Source organism: Pseudopodoces humilis, chromosome 23, assembly GCF_049639895.1.
Source record: "Pseudopodoces humilis isolate 2021_Gansu_Grassland_sample_001 chromosome 23, ASM4963989v1, whole genome shotgun sequence".
NCBI lineage: Eukaryota > Metazoa > Chordata > Aves > Passeriformes > Paridae > Pseudopodoces > Pseudopodoces humilis.
In genome coordinates this window covers 5,215,802-5,235,659 of record NC_142222.1, presented here as the reverse complement: position 1 = coordinate 5,235,659, position 19,858 = coordinate 5,215,802, and the positions used below count along the sequence as shown (strand labels likewise).

General features: G+C 48.6%; 1 protein-coding gene across 1 annotated transcript in view; it reads left to right on the top strand.

The window, feature by feature from the left end:
• The window catches only part of LRRC75A (leucine rich repeat containing 75A), a 57,989-nt gene that overhangs the window by 7,372 nt on the left and 30,759 nt on the right, over nucleotides 1-19,858 (top strand). The window contains exon 2 of the mRNA XM_014255132.2: nucleotides 15,024-15,152. Coding sequence (XP_014110607.1) covers nucleotides 15,024-15,152 — 129 coding nt within the window. The remainder of the gene's footprint in view (nucleotides 1-15,023; nucleotides 15,153-19,858) is intronic.

Genomic DNA, 19,858 nt, shown 5'->3' with positions numbered 1-19,858 from the left:
GGGATGCTTAAACAGAGCCCAGTCTGGGAGCAGATAATTCCTGCCTTGTTCTGCAGGGCTGTTCCTTCACCCCCACCCTCCCCAAGGCCAGGATCTTGGCACAGCAGTGAAATCCCAGCAGGGGAAAGCAAAGGCTGCTGAGGAAGGAGAGCAGGCTGTGGTGGGAAATGGTTGTTTTGGCTGGGGATGTGCTGAGGGTTTTTCCTGGGACACCTCTGTCCCCGTTCCCAGCCTGCAGAGCTGCTCCCACGGAGCTCCTGCTGGGGAATGCTCTGGGATTTGGGATGCAGGAGGTGTGGGAAGGGTTTGGAGCTCAATAAAAGAACCCCAATTCCCTGCACAAGGATGAATCGAAGCTGCTGCAGCCTCTGCCCCAGGTTTGGTTGGTGTTGAGCAAACCCCAGCTCCTGGTTCAGCCTGAACTCCCCAAAATCAGGGCAGTGAAGCCTGAATCTCTGCAGAAACAGGACTCAGACCTCACCAAACAGCCCCAAAGCCTTGGTTCATCCCAAAATCCTTCCATTTATTTCCATTTATCCATCTACTCCAACAGTTCTCCCCTCTCCAGAAAGGATTTGGGGGAAATCTTGTTCCCAAATGCCTTTGTGGGCTTCCTGGGCTTGCAGACAAACTATTTGGGATGAGAATGTGAGTGATCTTCATGCATGATTTACATCCAGCCAAAATCATGCAGAATTGGAATAAAACTTGATTTAAGCAGCCTTTTTTTTTTTATTTTTTAGTGGTTAGGATATTTTTTGGGGGGTCATTCTATAAGAAAGAGGATGTTTTCCTGTTTGGTTGTAAAGAAGCTGCTTCTGCTTGATGTAATTGGATACTTCCTTTTCTGGTGTATCTGGGAACATGTATTTAGGCAGCTGTGTGGCTGGGTGAGGAATTTTGTGTGTTTTTATTCTGGTGGGAAATGGTGAATTTGAGGTTTACAGGATTGATTGATTGATTGATTGATTGATCCTTTTGTATTTCTGACTAGAGTTACAGGGAAATGGAAGCAAGTCTGAAGAGCAGAAAAGTGGTTTTTAATGTTTTTTGATAATTTAATAAACTCAAAATATGCTGGATACAAGAGCAGACAAAGTAAATGTCTTGAAACAGATTTTGCATTTGAAAGTGGTTGATTCATTAAGTGGAGTATTAATTTTGCATCATGAATTACACTTCTGGTCACCATAATTACAGATCTTTGTCTCTCAGGTTGAAGTTTTACTTGCAGATTGGAAAATTTCTGCTTTGTATTCCTGATTTTTTTCATTGGCTTGCTGAAATTCAGCGTTAAACTTGACTAAGTGAATTAAAATTCTTGAAATTGGAACAGACTTTTAAAATCACAGAGTCAAACACTTGAATTAACTGAAATTAAGATTTTTTTTGTCCTTTTGAGGGAACCAAACTCTCCCCACAGCTCTGTTTGCATTTCACTCTTTTCTTTTGTCACTGACTTCCCCAAAATCACTGGCAGACACGTTCTGCCTACCTGGGCTAACAGGAACTGTTTAAAATTAAATAAATTTTCCAATTTTAAAATTAAAGCCTGACCAGATGTTGACGTCACCTTAAATTGCTGATTTGAAATCTGGGTGGTTTAAAGTAAATGCATTTAATGTTTAAAGCTATTTTATAGAGAAGCATTAATTGAATTTTAATGTCACTGAATTGAGTCCTTGGGCAGCCCAGTCATTAATTCTTCCTTAGCAAGTCTGGGCATTTCCTGGTGACTTTGATGAGCCCAAATCCTTTACTTTTGGGTTTCTCTGGAGAGACTGAGCCAGCTGGGAGGCTCATGGAGAGGTGGATCCTCAAAGGAGCATCCAAATTCCCTGGTGCCAGACAGGGAAGTCGCTGTGAAAGCCTTCAAGAAAGATTTTACCTTCCAACCTTCTTCAAATATCAAACACCAAGTCCCAGCCCTGCTCTACCTGATGGTTAAAAATCTGATGCTGCAGATAAAAACATGGGAATTTCTTCATTTCTTCCCTCAGTCCCCAGAATTGACTTTATTTGTTGATATAAGTCAGGGGTGAGGTTCCCACTTCCCTGGGGTGTAGGGCACAGCTCTGATTCAGTCTCAGGATGGGAAATGGGGGAGTTTTGAGCCACCCTGCACAAACATTGAGGATAATTTGCCCATGCTGATGGTCTCATCCATTCCTTTTCCCATTTTTCTGTGGGTGTTTCAAGAGGAAAGCCTCCTCTCAGCAGTTCCCTTCCTCGGGCCGCCTGGCAGCCTCTCCTCCAGCAGCCAAAATCCATGTTTTATGGTGTGTGTGCCATTCCCAGGCACAATCATGGGATTGCAGGGGGCCTGCCCAGCACAGCTGGACTGTGTGTGCTGGTTTCGGAGGGGAATTCAGAGCATTCAGCAGCACCCTGGTGATTGCAGGTGTGGAGCTCTTCCTGCTGAGCCTGGGACTCCACTTCTCATCCTCTCTTTGGGTTACAGCTGGAACTCTTCACCAGGTACCCCAAAAACACAGTGTCACCGGAGTGGGTGATGCAAAGAGGCTGCCAGGGCTTCAGAGGGGAGATTTGGATGGAATATTAGGAAGGAATTCTTCCCTGTGAGGGTGAGGAGGCCCTGGCACAGGGTTTTCCTGCCCCATCCCTGGAAGTGTCCAAGGCCAGGTTGGAGCATCCTGGTCTATGGAAGGTGTCCCTGCCCATGGCAGAGGAGTGGGAATGAGATGAGCTTTAAGGTCCCTTCCTATCCAAACCAGTCTTTGGACAGATTTGTGTATTTGGGAAGGGGAAATATGTCTCAGCTGGACATGCACAACATCTGCTCTCCACCAGCTCCTTTTTCAGTGTAAAAATCCAGTCCTTCCCATGGCATTCCTCTCTCTTGTCTTGCTGCTTTAGAGCAAAGGTGTCAGCAGCCCCAGGAGCTGCCAGGACTCCGGGTTTCCCTGGATTTTAGGATGTGTGCATCCCTGTAAAGGCCCTGGGTAAACAACAGGGGCCGTGGGTGTGCGGCATCCGGCACAGCCCGGTCCCACTCCCACGTGGGCACCAGCTGCTGGAACTGTACCACTTCCAGGCAGCAATTCCTGGCATTTCTTGGCAGGGGAAGAACGTCCCAAAGCTGACTTTTCCAGTCCATGGCACTGGTCATTCAGTGGAAAGGCTGAACTGTAAAACAGGAACAGCTTCAGCACTTTTCCTGGGCTCTCCATGCACAGCTTGGCTTTCCCTCTGGTTTCCTTCCCACCCTGTTGCTGTCCAGAGGAGGAGGATGGAGAAGCTGGCACGGTGCAGGTGACAGGGCCAGCCTTGCACCAGTGCAACTTTTGGATCTGATAAACTTCTCTATCCTCTTTAAGATGTAAAGCAGCTCCCGGATGAGATGAATTCTCTGAAACGTGGTGAGGAATCTCTGCTTGGGGTGCTTTCATCTCTTGCCCATCAGCTGCTGTTCTCCACCAACACAAAGAAAATAAATCAGCCAAACTCCTCTCCTGAAAGAAAATAAATCAGCCAAAGTCCTCTCCTGAAATATCTTTTTTTTAAAAAAAGACCTTTCAGTGTTGCCGCATCGTATAAATCAACTTTATTTTCCGCAAGGACTCGTGTTTGTTTGTGTGCCCTCCCTTTGGAGGAGGGCAAAAATATAGGAGCCTGGAATATTCCCAAAGGCAGGAATACAGTGCCATTCCCACAGGCTGAGCTCATTCCATTGATTGCAGGAGGATGGGAATGACATTGTGTAAAATCCTGGTGGGACCCAGCACTGACCAAGCTCCTCCAGACGTTCCAGCTCTGACTGACCCATCCCAGAGCCAGCAGGATGCTGGAATCCCCATCCCTGGAGGGGTTTGTGGGATGTATGGATATGATTTAGTGGTGGCTTAGAGGTTAGACTTGAGCTTTTCCACCCTAAATAATTCCAGGATTCTTTACCAAGGAAAAGCTTCTCCTCATTTTTCAGGGGGAATGGAGGAGCAGAAGGGCTGAACATCCCTCTGGCAAAGGGGAAGGGAAGCAGGGAATTCCCAAGAACAGGAATGAAGTGCACAGAAGTGTCAGAGCCACGAGTAGGGCTCAGAGCAGCTGCTCCTTATCTCTTCCTGAGCAGGCACATCAGGGAAGATAAAGTGAAAAGGGAAAAGATAACACAGATTGAGTCAGTCTGGCTCTCAGAGGGAGCTTTTTCCAACCTATTTACTTGTCAGTGGTGATTTTGGATGAGCCTGTGGGCCTTCAGAGAAAACCAACGTTTTTTTCTTCCTGTTTCATGCCTTGCAAAAAGGGAATCTGTCTTCCAGGCATGAATTTCTGGCATTTCTTGGCAGGGGAAAAAGGTCCCAAGGTGGGTTTGGTGTCACTGTGGGCTAAATGCCACCCCACACCTCGTGTGTGTGAGGCTGGAGGTGTCTGATTCACCACACACCAGTGGCTCCTCCACTTTGAAACCAGCTCAAAGCCTGTATTAGTCATGTTTTAATGATATTGAAATCAGCTGCTTGTGGCAGTTTGAGGAATTCCAGCCCAGGGTTGTGGATGTCTCGGTGGGACCAGAGCAGGGAAGGGGAGGCTCAGCACAATGAGCTCACCCTGGCTTTCCTCTTGCTCAGCTCATCATCCTGCATCAGGTTTCAGGGATTATTCAGCCCCGTGGTTGTATTTGGGAAATGAGATTAAGGATTGGTGCTGTGTCCTGGAAATTTCTGGGGTGGTTCTTCCTCTGCTGTTAACTTCAGAGGAGCTGCTGGTGTGAGGGATTATCAGCACTGGCTGTTTTGGAGTTGGAAAATCAATGTTCTCGGCTTGCAGTGCCAGAACTGGGAGGAGGAGCTGCAAGCCACAGACTTTGTCCTGGCACCTGTGGGAATATCCTGTGGCCACAGCATTCCATGGGATCCAGTAGAGCATTCCCAGGAAGGCTCAGCCACCCATGGGGAAGCAGGAGGGATTAGCAGGGTGCTCTGTTCCCGATGGCATTCCAGGCCTCTGCTTCTCTCTGGGGATGCTTCCTGGGCTGTGTCACACTGTAGGGGATTAAGGGAATATCCCAGGGCAGGGAGACATGGATGCTTTGCTGATATTCCCGCTCTGGAGCTGCTCCTCGCCTCGTTCCTGGGTGTCTTTTGGTGCTCACCTGTGAGAAGGAAAAGCCTGCACTGACCTCTCTGCACAGCAGCTGTGACTCAGCAGTGGGGGCAGCAGCTTTGCCGTGGATCCTCTCCTGCAAACTGAGCTCCAGGCGTGGTTTTCTTCACCCAACCCATGTCTCCTTCTCCCTGTGGCCACAGCTCCATCACAGGCTCCATTTCCCTGGCAGAAGCTCCCTGGGCCAAGGTGTGTTTTTTGTCTCATCCTCCTGAGCTCCTCTGGCATCTCCACTGGGAAATGGAATATCAACAGCAGCAATTTAACTGCCCTGGCTGTCAAACAAAGCAGAAATATTTGGATTTTAGTCGGGGAGGGTTGACACCTTTTATTGCTGAACACAGGATGTGATACTGCCTGTCCCAGCAGGAGGGATGTTCCTGCTTCTCCCAGCCTGGTGTGGGGCTCCTGTGGGTTTGGGGGTGCAGAGAGCACCCCTTTCCCTCACAGACCCTACAGACAGGGCAGGAGGGACAGGGCACAGCAGAAAAGCTGTTTATTACCTGTGTCTGTTCAGCACCCCAGCGAAACCTGGGGCAGGTTTCCCTTTTCAGCCAAGCACAGAGGCTCTCGGGCCATTTTTGGGTTAATCTGTCCCATCTCTGGGGCTCAGGAGCAGCAGCCACCACCCTCTGGCCTTTCTGGAGCCTGGTGTGTGGTGAAATAAAGAGGAGGATTTTAATGGCACTTACTGGAAATGTTTGCTGGCTCTGGAGGGCAGAGCGCTCTCCATCATCACCAGCCCAGCCTGTGTCCCCCTGGGATCTCATTCCCTGATTTTGTACAAAATGCTTCTTCCACTGCTCACTTCAGCTGCATCTCACTCTGGAGTGTCCCAGTCCTTCCTCCTGAAGGGAATTGGGTGGAGGAAAGAAGTTTTGCTTAACAAAAACCTGTCTGAAGCGCTCCGCTTGTCCAACCCTCTTGGCTTCAGCGGGATTTAAACATGTGCTTGTAGTTAATCAGGTATTTAAGTGGTTTTCTGACTTGGCAAGCTGGAGAGGAGATATTCCAGAGGAGAAGAGCAGAGGCCTCCCACTTGAAGGTGTTTGGGAATGGGGATGTTGAGGGCAGCAGTGCGAATTTGGGGGTGTGGGTTTGATTTTCTGTGACTCAGTTCTTCCTTTTGTTCAGGGGGAGACTCTGCAGGGAGCTGTGAGGCATCAAAGGGCGCAAAAAAAGAAGGGGTTTGGTGAAACAGGACAAATTTGGATCAGTGTTTGTCAGTAAATAATAAATTTAATTTTTTAATAATTTTTATAGCTTTAATAAATCCTGAGCTGGCAGTGGAGGACACAGGAAAGGTCCTGCCAGGGGCTGCTGTATTCCACATCTGGCACATCCTGGAGAGGAGATACCCAGGGTGAGACCAGCAGGCTTGAGAAAGGATTTGAAGGGAAATCATCTCCCCTCACTCTTTGCAAAGCTGTTTGGGGAACTCCCAACTCTTTGTGGGGCTGCTCAGGAGAGGTTTCACGGAGTGATTTCACAGAGGAAGATTTTTTCCCTTGGCTCATGGATTTCACCCCTGAGCAGGGAGGTTTTCCCACCTCAATCCAATTTTCTTGCTGGGTATTTCTGCTCTGTCTTCACATAACCACCCAGCATCACAGCACTGATGTTATTATGCAAAATGTAGATTATTTAACCACACAAGTTGTTTTTTTTTTGTGTATTGATTTGCCATTGCTTTGAATCCCATTACAGGAATCTGCTTTATTAATGGACTTTGTCCATGCTCAGATTAACTGGGGATGCTGGATTTGCAAATGAATGAATTGGAATTCATGTTGTCCATGTTAATTACTTGGGTGATGCTGGCTTCCTTGGGGAAACCTTTATTTTTATTCCACCCCTGTTGCTTTGTCTTAATTCAGAAAATGAGTTTGGTGCTGTGGGATTGGGTTGGGTTTTCTCTTTTGCTGGAATTCCCTTTTAACAGCTGGGAAGGTACTAAGTGATTTCAGGGAATAGGCTGTTCCTGAGGATAAATTTTAATGCAAAAAAGGGTCAGGGAGCTTTTATTTCAATGTTTAGTTCAACCTTCCTTCCTCCTCTTTTGCTTTGAGCTAAAATCTCTCTGTATCTTGTTCCTTCTAAATCTTTACCTTGCAAAATCTCCTAATTCCTGCAGTGATACTCAGCCAGATTCTTGTGCTGAGTAATTCCACTCTCTTTGCTGGTAAAAAACAGGGATATACATGGATTTTGGTATATGCAGGTAGTGCTATTGATCCAAACCCATTTTTCCCCTGTGCTTCTCCCACCCAAGCTCCTGCAATGGTGTAAATAACCCCAAAAAAATAAAGGCTTGGCATGATTTTATGGGAGTCAGCTGCAATTTGTTCACTTAAATTATCTTTTTGTCATGCTTGCATTATTCCACAGCAGCCAGTTTGGAGAGTTAATTGAATATTTGTGTCTCTCAAAGACGCCTTCAATTACTTCCCTTGAATAACTCAGGGAGAGAGCTGTGATGAGGAATCAATGGTGCTTATTTTCTGTATCAGAAATATCTGAGCTTTTATTCTAGCACCTATTCAAGGATGCCAAAAACATTCCTACGGTCTCCCAGCCCGAAATTGCATCCTTTTGAAGCAGAGTTTAGCATCCATTGAGCATTAACAATGCATCCTTCCATGGCTAATGCAATAATAATCAGCTCAGGGCTTGGAAGTGGGAGCGGTTCTTGGGTTGCAGCCTCTCATTGTGTGTGCAGGAGCGGATTGATTTCTGCTGGATCCAGGAGGCTTCCAGGTGAGGCAGGAATATCATTATTGATGCTGCAGGTTCTGGGGGATGCTGTGGGAGTGTTTCCCAGGGCTGGGCAGAGCTGTGCATCAAAACAAAACCCTGGGATGGCTGTGGGCAATCCCCACCTCGGAATTTTTGGCTGCATTGATCAATCCCCCAAAATTATCAACTTTCTTCTTCCGTTGTTGTCCTGCAGCAGCTTTGCTGGCTGAGGAGGGCAACAAAAAAAAAACCTTGCACCAAAAGCAACATTTTTGGAGCAGATAAAAAAACAAATGTGTTGTTTCAAGTGAGATTTGCAATTCCTTCTGTGCTTGGCTGTTCTGGGATCGCCTGCTCCTGGGAACAGCACATCAGGATGGGCTCAGGGAGGGCTTTTCACCTGTTGGACACCAGGAGATCCACGCTGGGCTCCTCCTGAAGCTTCTCATGGTGACAGCTGCTGGGCCAAGACAATCAATCCTGGTTCCTTCCCAGGCAGAGCCTGGTTTGGAATAATGGCAGTGCCTGGCAGCTCATGCAGAGCTGTGTTAACTGTGAAGGGAGGGTCATGTGGAGAAGGTGGCTGGATCAGAGCAGGGAGGAGTGAGAGGTGAGGATTCCCAGTGTCTCATTGCTCTGTTAGACCAGGGCCAGGTCAGGCTGAGCTTTCCTGCATCCTCCATCCCATCAGCCCAACCTCAGCTCTAGGAGGATCCAGTGGCCTGTCCCTGGCAGCAGTGGGGACCATCTGGCCCAGCTGCAGAGCATCTGTTCTGCCATGCAGAGCTTTCCACAGCCAAATCCTGCTGCTTCCCTTGCTGGGATCTGTTCCTTCTTCTCTCCCAATTCCCCTGAATTTACAGGATTTTCATTACCTGTGAGACTCGTGCCCTTTTCCCATGGTTTAACGGGAGCGGTGACACACGGAGTCACCTGGGGAAGGACTGAGGGGTGGCAGAATGGACAGGCAGCACCAGCCTTGTTGCCTGTTTGATTCATTACTGAGGCTGGGCCATCTGGGTGAGGCTTTTTGGACTCTTTTCCCAGCAGAGATGTTTGCAGGGGTGTGCAGAGCCCGGGTGTCTGGCTCATGGAATGCTGTAGGCGCAGGTAGGGGTGAGGAGCAGACTGCACCAAGTGCTTGTGGGCTCAGTGTTGATCCAACAACTCCCATCAGCTGGAGCGGGTGTGGGGAGCCTGGTCTGTGATTCCAAGCAGGGAATTGTGTGATTGGAATGCTGCTCTTGTACCAGGAGCCGTTCACTGCTGCAAACCCAGACACTGGGGCAGTCTCTCACAGGCAGTGGAAATGATGAGAACGAGTGATTCCTCCCCATCTGACAGTGCCATCCTCTACTTGTGAACCTCTTCCCTTTTCCTGCAGGGATCCCAGTTCTGCTTTTCTCTTTTGTTCCTGTAAATACTTATTTTAGGGTTGTGTGTGGATTTACTGCTTGTGAGGGCAGGGCACAAGAGCTGCACGCACAAATAAAAATCTTTAGTGGCCACCAGGCATCTCCTGTCACCTTCCAAGGACAAGAGTTGTCTGAGCCTCGGGTTACCTCCAAAAAAACCATGGGGTCCTGAAGCAAATCACAAAAATCTAACTAGTATGGATGGGTGATCAGCTGCAAAACAGATGGGGCTGCTTTTGGCTGGGAGAGAGGGCACGAAAACCACGCAGAGCTCCAAGCTGGCTGTGCTGGAAAACAAAGGTGAGAGCAGCACGAGAGGGGTTTTCCTGCTCCAGTTGCCTCAACACTGAAATGTCTGGGATCAGCTAATTAGAGGGGCTTTTCTTGGCAGGTAACTGGGAGAGACAAGCTCATGCAGGGACTGAGTCAGCCCAGCTGTCTTAGAGCAGGATGAATCACCATCCTCATATGAATTGACAGCAGACTGAGCTTAGGTGGCAGCTCTGGCTCCTTCCCTGACAGGAGATAATAGGCAGCCTGTCCTCCAAGTCCATTTTCCAGCAGACATCTAGAAGGGTTTTGCAAGTGAAAATAAGTTTTTTTGTTGGTTTTTTTGCAGTTAAGAGCTTTTGGAGTTTTTTTTGCAGTTGGCAACACAATGTGGTCGATCCTGGGAATCGGCCCCGTGCTGGGGCAGGAGCTCCCCTTAGAGCTACTGGTCACAGGGCAAAAGGGTTGGTAAATTTATCAAGTTCTGCTCCTCACCTGTGGTTTGGATACTCCAGGCAGCACCTGGGATGCTCCAGGAGGCTCTTTGGGCAGACACACGAGGATGGAAATGGCAGATTTGATTAAATTGGTTATATTTTAATTGAATGCTTCACTGCAGAGCTGTGAAGGGGAGGCCCAGCAGCCAGACTGGAGTGAACAGGGTAGGTGTCATGCAGGGTTAATGCATGAACCTTTTTCTTTGGGTTTTAGGCAGGGAATTTGGAGGGCTCTGGGTGGAGCTGGCTCCCAGGAGCTGAGGGGGTGGGAGAGTGACCCCTCAGCTGTGCTTTTCTCAAATCCCCCTTAGACCTGCAGCTTTTTCTGCCTCTTCCCTTTGCAGGAGGAAAACTTTGTGGCATCACTCTCCTTGGGAGGGTTCTAAGGAGACTCTTGTGCCTCTGGGCTGAGCCTGCTGGCAGGCTGGGCTGTCACCCATCCATCTGGGAGCAGCTGCAGTAAGTGACAAGTCCCACCAGGAGCCATCTGGTGCAGGCTCTGCTTGGCCAGCAGGATCCTGGCTTGGGGCTGGAGCCCCAGCTGGAGCCCCAGCCCCAGGCTTGGATGGAAAAACCTGGATGTGGGCAGCTCCTGCTGCTTTAGGAGGGAAGAGTGGGTAATATTTGGTGAGCTCAAAGCAAAGAGTTGTGTTAAAGGCAGTGGTGGATCAGAATTGTTGAAGTTGTTCAAAGCAAATCCTGGAGTCACCTCACCCAAACAGAAGTTCCAAGCTTTTCGTGGGATCCCAGTGTCTCTGTAAATCAGGAGAGCTGAGACCATTCTCATTAAAACATCCACAGGCATTCTCCTGAAGAAGTCTTAACTGTAGTCTGGCCAAATTCCAGGTGGAGTCGTTGCCTTTGCCTGGCATTATGAAATAAAAGAGCATTTTTTTCTGCAAATCTCCTCAGTTGTTTATTATCTGGCTGGCAGCATCACATCTCTGCCCATTAATCCATCTCTCCAACTTCCTCCAATTCCAGCCTCCTGGAGGGGTTTCAAGCTGCCACCATTTATTATTTGAGTCAGTCTGCCAGGGAAATGTTTGCTCCTTCCCCAAAGCATCGACTCCCTTCTCCCACCGCGCCCTCGCTCAGGGCCTGAATGAGCCATTTGTGGCCCCAAACCGATATTAACTCTGTGAAACAGAAAATACCCAACATATCTAAGCTCTGGTTTTACTCCAGGCTGGTGGGTTGGACATTAAACCTGCAGAAGCAGTTGCTGGCTTGTGTGGAGGTTCCCAGGGTGGCTTTTGGGACACCTCATCCAGATGTGCTGGTCCCATCACAGCTGCCCAGTTGCAGCTGAGCTCCCAAATGCTGCCTGCCCTCTTCAAAAGTGCAAATTTAGTCCTCTCTGTGTGGCTGAGGGCTGGTTTGTCCTAAAATATGTTGTGACATCATTACCTTTGGGGGGCTTTACTCTTCTCTCAACCAGAAATTAATTCCTGCCTTAAAAATCTTTTTGGGGAAGAGCAGGAGGAAGTGGTTGGATTTTCCTCACAAGACACGGGTTGAGCAGCAGCATGAGTCCAACACCCAGAAAAACACGGGGTTGAGTCACATCCCACCCCTCTCTCTCTCAGCTGACCTTCCTCCCCACTCTAATCCCACCTGCTGGAATCATTATTCCCAGAGAACTTGGAGCAGATGATGGATGGAACACTGAGTTAATCCTTCCTTCGTGCCTGACTCTTGTTTACAACACCAACCTCCTGCTTGGAAATTCAGGATGCTGCCCTGAATTTAGTGGAGAGAAAGGAGTTTTGGAAGAGGTGCTGGCCAAAACAGCAGCTCTTGGGATATTTGTGAGCAGCTGGGATGAGTTTTTTTGTGCAGGAACCTCATTTGGGCAGCGGTAACTCCGTGTTAGTGAAAACAACAACAGCAGAAGCTGCTTTCTCAATGACTCCTCACAGGGACCTGCTGCATTTCCCCCTAATTACAGTTCAATTTGCAGTGATAAATGGTTTAATAAGCAAAAATGGGCTTGGCTGTGGTTGGTTATGGCTCTGTGTGGCTTGGGGGATTCTGGGACTCATGGCAGGAGCTTCCAAAGCCTGGGAGCTGCAGTTTTTGACAGCAGAAAGGAATAAGAAGTAGTTTTACTGGCATGAGGGAAAGATAAGTTGGGGGTGCAGCTCCCAGATGTTTCACTTGGGTGATGTTGGCCTGGAGAGTGGGGGGTGAGTTCTAAGTTTTAAGGTAAAAAAGCTGTTTGTGTGGTTTTGCTGCAAACAACAGGCTGTGCACAGCATCCCTGTGCCTCTCACTGGGCTTGGGGTTTTCTTTTCAAAAATAATTGGGAGTTTTTCTTTTATACCTTTCATGGCTGGGGAATTTTCATTGCTGGCTGCTGTTACCTTTTTTCTGCTGGATTTTTGGATATAAATTACAAACTTACCCCTCAAAGTGGGGTAGGTGGTTGGATTTTTTTGGTGTATTTTTTTTAAAAAGAAAAAACCTAATAGTTTTACACTGCTAAATTTGCAGAAGACTCCTCCCGTGGAGGCTCAGCTGGTTGGTGGCAGGAAGTTTTCCTTCCAGTGGATAAGGATGGATGAATGGTTTGGCTTTCAGCTTCCTAAAGCTGGAAACAAATAGGATAAACTGCAGAGAAGTCATGTGTGATTTCTGCTTGAAAATTCCCCTTTTCCCTGTCACTACCTGCAGAGATGTTCCCATTTTCCTGTCACACGTGGACAAAACACCTCAGCAGAGCTCAGGGGTTTGGATCCACTCCTGAGCACCCCTCAAATCTACCCTGAGGAAGCCATGCCTGGCTCATAAATCCCATGACTTTAAGCCCTTATTTATTTGAAATCTGCACTTGCCATCCAGGTAAAATCCCCTGGGAAAAGGGAACGTGCTGAAAAGAAGTGACTGGAGCCAGATGCTGGGCGTTTTCTGCAAAGCCAGTGACCGGTGATTTGCTGCTGACAGCGTGAACTGGTGTTAAGTTATTAAATTGCAGATGAGCTCATCACTTGGCCTCGAACAAGTTTCAGCCTTGAGAGGCTTTAAAATATTGCGTGTGGTGGAAAAGAGACAATGCTGGTGTGGCAGAGAGGTTTGGGGAGCAGCTGAGAAAGACATCTGTGCACAAAAAAATGTGTGTACCAGGAGGGAGGAGGGAATGCTTCATGCGAAAAATGTAAAGTTCTCCCAGGAGAGAGGAGGAGAAATTCTCTGATTTATGAGCTGGACGATTTAATTTTAGCTGAGGAGAAAAAACGGTGAAGAGTTTTGAGATGCTTGAAGGGGCAAGATGCTGAGCCTGGTTTGATCCTGAGAGGTCCCAAGGAGTTGTCCCAAGTCCCCAGATTTGCCCTCTGGTAGTGCCTGGTGTCTGCCATAAATCATGGGCCAAATCCAGCTTTTATTTAATGTTTGCTTAATCCTGATGCTGAGCTTTACCAAACTGGGAAGGTGACATCCACGCTGCTGTGTGATGCTTCCCTCCCTGGAAGAGTGGGAGTTTCCTTTGAGCACCTCCCTGCACAATTTCTATTTCTTCTTCCTCTTGCAAATGAGCCCAAGCTCTCTCCACGCTGAGATTAATTCTCTTTTTAATTATTTTTTAAGTCCAACTTGGCGGAAGCCGTGAGACAGACCAGAAATCAGTTTGGCCACTTGATTTTCCCAACCGGGCACGGGCAGGGTTGGATTTTGTGGCCACCTGGATTTGTAGTTCCGAGGTTTTTTTGGTGCTCCCAAGGCAGAGCAGCCTCACACGTGTGCGGTTTTTAATTGCCTCGGCTCTTTTTTTTTACTAAATGACCTGTTCGGTGTTAACTCAGGCAGTGCTGCGGGGCTGATCCTAAAAATACCAAGGAAAACAGCGGGATAAACACTTGTCACCTCGTTTGTGGCCTGAGCTGTAATTGCTGTAACGTGAGATCCCTCGGGCTGCCGTGTCTGAAGGCAAAATGGATTTTTTTTTAAAGTGTAGATCTTTGTTTTCAACCTGTCTGAAATCACAGAGCATCCACACCTACAAGCAATGTGCCCTTCCCGTGGGGATTTTGGGGCTGGAGCATCTCTGAGCTCATGACAAGCTTGAATTTATTGCACGGTGCCAAGGTTGGCTTGTGTTTGCCAAGAGGAAATTCTTTGTGCCGGGTGCCACCGGCTCCATGGGAAGTAAAAAAAGGTTCAAAGAGGGAAAAAAAATAGTATTTGGGTATTATATACACAAATATATTTGAGGTAAAAGGAGTATATTGTGTATAACCCTTCCCCTCTTCATCCCTCTGCACTGATGTATTTCATACAGCGAGGAGTTCTCCGCCAAAATTCCTCAAATTATTCTGTCTAAGAATTACAAACCATAGAAAGCAGCCTTGGAGGGGACCTCAGGAGGTCTGGCCCATCCCTGGGGCAGGATCAGCTCCATCTGAACTGCTCCTGACACCACCTTGTCCAGGCTCCACTGGCAGAGCTTCCACTCCTTCCCAGTCAGTCTAATCCAGCATTTTACTCTTCCCTCACTCCAATCCATCCTCCTGTTCCCACTGCTGAAGTTTTAGGTTCGTTCTTCCCTCCCTGTGCACAGCATCCCCGGAGCTCACCCAACGCTGCATTTATTCTCCAGTTGCAGTTCCCTGTGATGTTCTCCGGGGTCATCTTGGATTTTATCCTCTGTTGCAAGGGTGTCATCATCTCAGTGGGTTTATGGGGCTGATCCTGCAGCCCTAAAGCCTCTTTGGAGAGCAGGTGAGGCCAGGAGTGCAGCTCCCTTTGAGGTGACACAAGGTGTCCCTTCCTTCTCTTTATCACCCAAACTGTGGGAAAACCAAAATCTCTCCAACAACACTTTGGACCAAAAGCTCTCCAACAAAACCAAAATCTCTCCAACAACAGTGGGAGCTGCTGGGGATAATTTCCTCCTTGGCTCCTCCACCAGTGAGGCCTGACTTTAAGAACCACTGGCTTTTATATCCCACCTAATCTTGCTCCTTTTCCCCATTTCCTGCAGGATTTAGGGATGGAGTCGACCTCTCTGGATGATGTCCTCTATCGTTACGCCAGCTTCCGAAACCTGGTGGATCCCATCACCCACGACCTGATCATCAGCCTGGCGAGATACATCCACTGCCCCAAACCGGTACGTGCCACGCTCTCCTCGCGCTCTGGGGCTGTGCTGGCTTGGGAAATTGGGAATGTGGAGCTTCTCCCTGAGTGCCAGGGGAAAATCCTCCCTGTTTTGGGTGGGTCTGGACCAAGAGGATGAGGTTTTCCAGCTGAGCAAGGGATCTTTGGCTAATGTTGCTACTCCTTTTGACTTGTGTGTGGTGTTTTTAAGCACCATGGATCATCCATGGGTGGATGGACCTGCAGGCATCACTCTCCTGTATTTGCTGCTAATAACAGGTCTTTAATTTCCTGTGAGAGTGTCTGAAGGGATGGAGTCATTCACTGCTGCTTCTTGTGGATGTTTTACTCAGTTATAGCCTCCACCAGTGTTTAAAAAGGAGGGAAATTGCTTTTTTTTGAAGCACTTGCTGATTTCTTTCATGTTGTGAGGCAAAGCCACAAAGGTGCTGCTCAGGCAGTGTCTACCTGGGCTGTGGTGTGAGTCTGACCCTGAAGGGCTTCATAAAACTCTCTGCACTCAGTAAAAGGTGTTGGGAAGGGTGCAGGGGACACCAGGGACCTGAATCTCCACCTGCAGAGACCAAGGATGGCTGTGCCACGTCCTGCAGCGTGAGATCCAGATGGAGCCGCACCCCTGTGCTGTGCAAGGATACCCATGGATCCCTTTCCCTGTGAAGAACAAGATCCTTTCCTTCCTCCTCCCCCATGAGCTGGGAAAGTGGAGAAAGCTCCTCTCGTGCCGGGCGCGTTTCCAGGCGGAGAGGCCCCGTTCCCCTGCTGAGGCTGCCCTTTTCCAGAGCTCTGTGACTAAGCTGGTTTCTCCTCCTGAGGGTGAGCCGTGCCCCAGGAGAGCTCTGTATTCTCTATAAAAACACTCCGAGGCTGCTCTGAGCCCAGTCCTGCTCTCCCTTGTCTCCCTGCAGGTTTCTTTTGGCACCAAGGGCTGTGGAGGAGGCAGTGCCAGGGTAAGCAGGGAGATGCAAAGTCCTCATTCTTCTTCTCAGCCCTGTGAGGCACATCTGTACAGCTGTGTCCAGTTCTGGGCTCCTCAGGACAAGAAGAGCTCAGGATCAGGGCCAGAGCAGGGGGACAAAGAGGAGGAAGGACTGGAGCATCTCTGACAAGGAAAGGCTGAGGGAGCTGGGGCTGTTCAGCCTGGAGAGGAGATGCTGAGAGGGGACCTCATCCCTGGCTGTCCCTGTCTGCAGGGACCCAGCAATGGCACAAGAGGAAGGGGCAGGAACTGACCCCAGGAAGCTCCACCTGAACCGGAGGAAGAATTTCTTCCCTGTGCAGGTGAGAGCTGGAACAGATTGTCCAGAGGGGGTGTGGAGCCTCCCTTCACTGGAGATATCCCAGAGCTGTCTGCACACAATCCTGTGCTGTGTGCTGTGGGATGATGCTGCTGGAGCAGGAAATTTGGGCCTTCCAACCTGACCATTCTGGGATTCTGTGGTGGCAAAACCCTAAATAAATCTTCCTGTGCAGCACTGAGGCTCTTACTCTGCGGGAGAAGCTTTTTGGATGCCCTTGGTGCTCTCCACATGCTTTGCTTAGCTCAAAGCACCACACCAGGCGTGGGTGGAGGGATGGAGGGAGGGATGGGTGCTGCCTTGGACAGGGAAGCAGGGGCTGTGCAGGTGACAGAGAACAACTCCAGCTGCAGCTCCTCATTGGTGGCTTTGCCTTGCTCAGGTTTGGGTGCCACTGGCAGTGGTTAAACCCTTTTTTTTGGCAGCTGAGTGAAAAGTAACTTCATCCCAGTGTTTTGTGGTGGTTTCCTGAGATACTGATGTTCTGTAAGTCCCCAGAAAGTTGCATGCTTTAGTCACCAGGGTTATTTTCCAGATTCCAACCTTCTCTTCCCCCAGACTTATTTCACTTTGACAGAGGCTTGGCACGATGTGTGAGAGCAGGAGAACACTCAGGGCCAGGAGTGCTGCAGAAGTTTTGGCTTTTGCTCTCCATCCTGTGGCACAAATATACATAAATATATATGTTGAGGCAGCTGGGAACTTGTCCTTATCCATTCAGAGGTGGATGGAGCTGACCTGGACCCTGGTACCTGTTAACCTCTTTTAAACATGTCCCTGCAGGATTCTGGGGTCCTGCTTCCCTCCTCCCTCCTGGAGAGGCTTTCCTGACTCTCTGTACATTGCTTTTTTTTCACACAGCTTCTATTTACACCACCCTTAGCTTAAGGGTGACCCCTTGGTCTCTCCTGTGAGCTAAAGTAAAAGTTGAATCATTTCTCCAAGCCCTGAGTCTGTATGGCCAGGAAAAAGTTGGCCTGGGCTTTCCAGCGTGGCTGAGGAGTTCAGGGGATGCTGATTCCAGCCAGCAAATCCAACCCAAAAACTGCAGCTTGTGCTGGAGGAGGCTGGAGAGCTTTGAAGGAGGAATTTGGGAGGTGGAAATGTTTGGGTGAGTTTTGTGTGGGTGTCCAGGCAGTGGTGCACAGCCAGATTGTGTCTCCCAAGCCCTGCTGAGATCCCAGCCTGGCCCGAGGGCTGGGCTGTGAAAGGAGCCAAGGAAAAACTCTTTTCCAGATCCTTTGGAAGTCAGGGGTTGGATTTGGTGCCATCCCTATTTACAGATGTGTGTAATGCAGTTCAAGGAAAGCCAGGTCCTTGAGTGCAGCTCTTGTCACCTTTGGGGTTCCTGAGGCCTTGGAAGGGGCAGATTTGCTGTTCAGGAAACTCAGATTGTGCAGGAAGTTTTCCAGTGAGGAAAGGGGTGTTTGCTTTGGATCAAACTCATCTGAACAAGTGTTTTCTCTCCTGTGGCCAGTTTTTTTATCTTCCTGCCTCTCTCCTCATGGAAAAGTACCTTTGGAGAGCAGCTCAGCTCCAAAACCACTTCACAAAGTGCCAGGAATCAGTGGGTGCACCTCAGGGTGATGTCTGCCTGTCCCCATGGCCAGGAAAAGGGGACAAAAGACCCCAACAAAGCCATGTGCTGTGGGATGGAGCAGCCAGAATGTCCCAAATCTCCTGCAGCTGCTCAGGTTTGCAGTGGGAAGGAGCTGAGAACACAAACTTTGCGTAAGGAGCGAAGGGCCCCCGTGACAAATTCACAGCTCTCCGTGCCAGCAGGGATATCTGGCCCTGAACCATTGGAAAATTAAAGCAATTCCTTTTATTCCACAGACCAAAGCCACGTGTGTGGATGACTGATGGCTGTGATAGGGAGTGAGTCAGGCTTCCCTCCAGCTTGAGGACTTGTTGGATTTGGGATAAACATGGGGGGAAAGGGGAAAGTTGAGCCTTGGTTGGGGCTTGTGTCCTTGTGCTGTTTCACTGCAACCCCTGGATTGTACCTGGAAGCTCCTCCAAGCCCTGAAGGCTGCCCAGAATGAGATTTTGGCATTACTGAGCCCCATCCTGCTGCTTTCTGCCAGGAAAAGGCTGGCAGAGCAGCTTAGCAAAGCCCCATCCCAAAATCCAGCTTTGCCTGGCCATTCTCCTGTTGGTGCCTGCACCTCCCGGGCAGCAGCTCCTCCCAGGCCTCAGGGGGAAGATGTGATCTTTTTCAAACACAAGGGAGTGGGTTTGGGAAAATATCTCCCTTTGGGAGCTGTGTACAACAGGGAACATCATCCTCATCTTCCCCACTGAAATTCAAGATAAATGGGGACAGGGAGAGTTTTTAAAGCTCTTCTGAGCAGCTGGAGAGTGGAAGAAAAGTGGATTTTGCCCTGGGTGGATGGAAGATCTGTTTTCCTTTCATTTGAGCAATTTCTGTGTGGCTCTGATGTCTTTTCCTGCCTGAGCTCTAAACTGATCAGGTTTGCAGGATGGCTTTGATTCCATGAACTGTCACCCATGAAAACAAGAAAGCATGGAAAGGAAAAGTGGTTGTTGTGACCTGGATGGAATAATCAATTTCTAACCCTCCTTCAGCCCTGTGGGATAAGAACTTACAAATTATATTGAGGTTTTTATGCCCTGCATTTTTAAAATGTGTTATTTCTCTCAGGGCTAAAATGAGCATTTTTCTTCATATTTACCATCCCTCTGTGCTGAGCCATGTGGCTAAAACTGTACCAATAACCTCAGTTTGTGCAGGATGAAGATAATCAGGGCACCACGACCACCAGCTCAGGGCCTTTATCTCCAATAAATATCCCCATAATCCAGCTCCTCTGCCACATGTGTTATCATTTGAGCTGGAATTCAAATTATCATTCCAAATTCCTGACATCAAATTTGTTTTTCGGCCTTGTGAGATGAAATGACAGCTATGAAGCGGTGACACGTTGAGGGACACTCCAGCACAGGCTGATCTCGTCAACCCCAGTGAGATTTTTACCTTTCCCTTTTGCTCTGAGGTGTGCAAGGAAAATCCCACACAGCTCTCAGATTCCAAAGCGTCACGAGAACACTGTGTATTATTTGTTTTCTGCTTTAAGAAACGTCATGAAAGGAGCTGATCTATGAACAAAACCCCTCTAAACCCCCAAAATATGATATAAAAACAGAGGGGATGATGAGGATTCAACTTAATTCTGTATTAATGGCTCTTTCTGGGTCTTTTTTTTTTGTTTTTTGCTGGTCTTGCTTCAAGTGTGAAGATCCCTCTCTGTGGGTATTTAAGACATCTGCAATATGTGAAGATGTTCTGAAGAAGGAAAAAGTCTGGAAAGCTCAGACCCCATTGCGGGCAGCTCTGGTCCTTTGCTGACTTGATGTCCTGCTCTGCAAAAACAGAGATGTT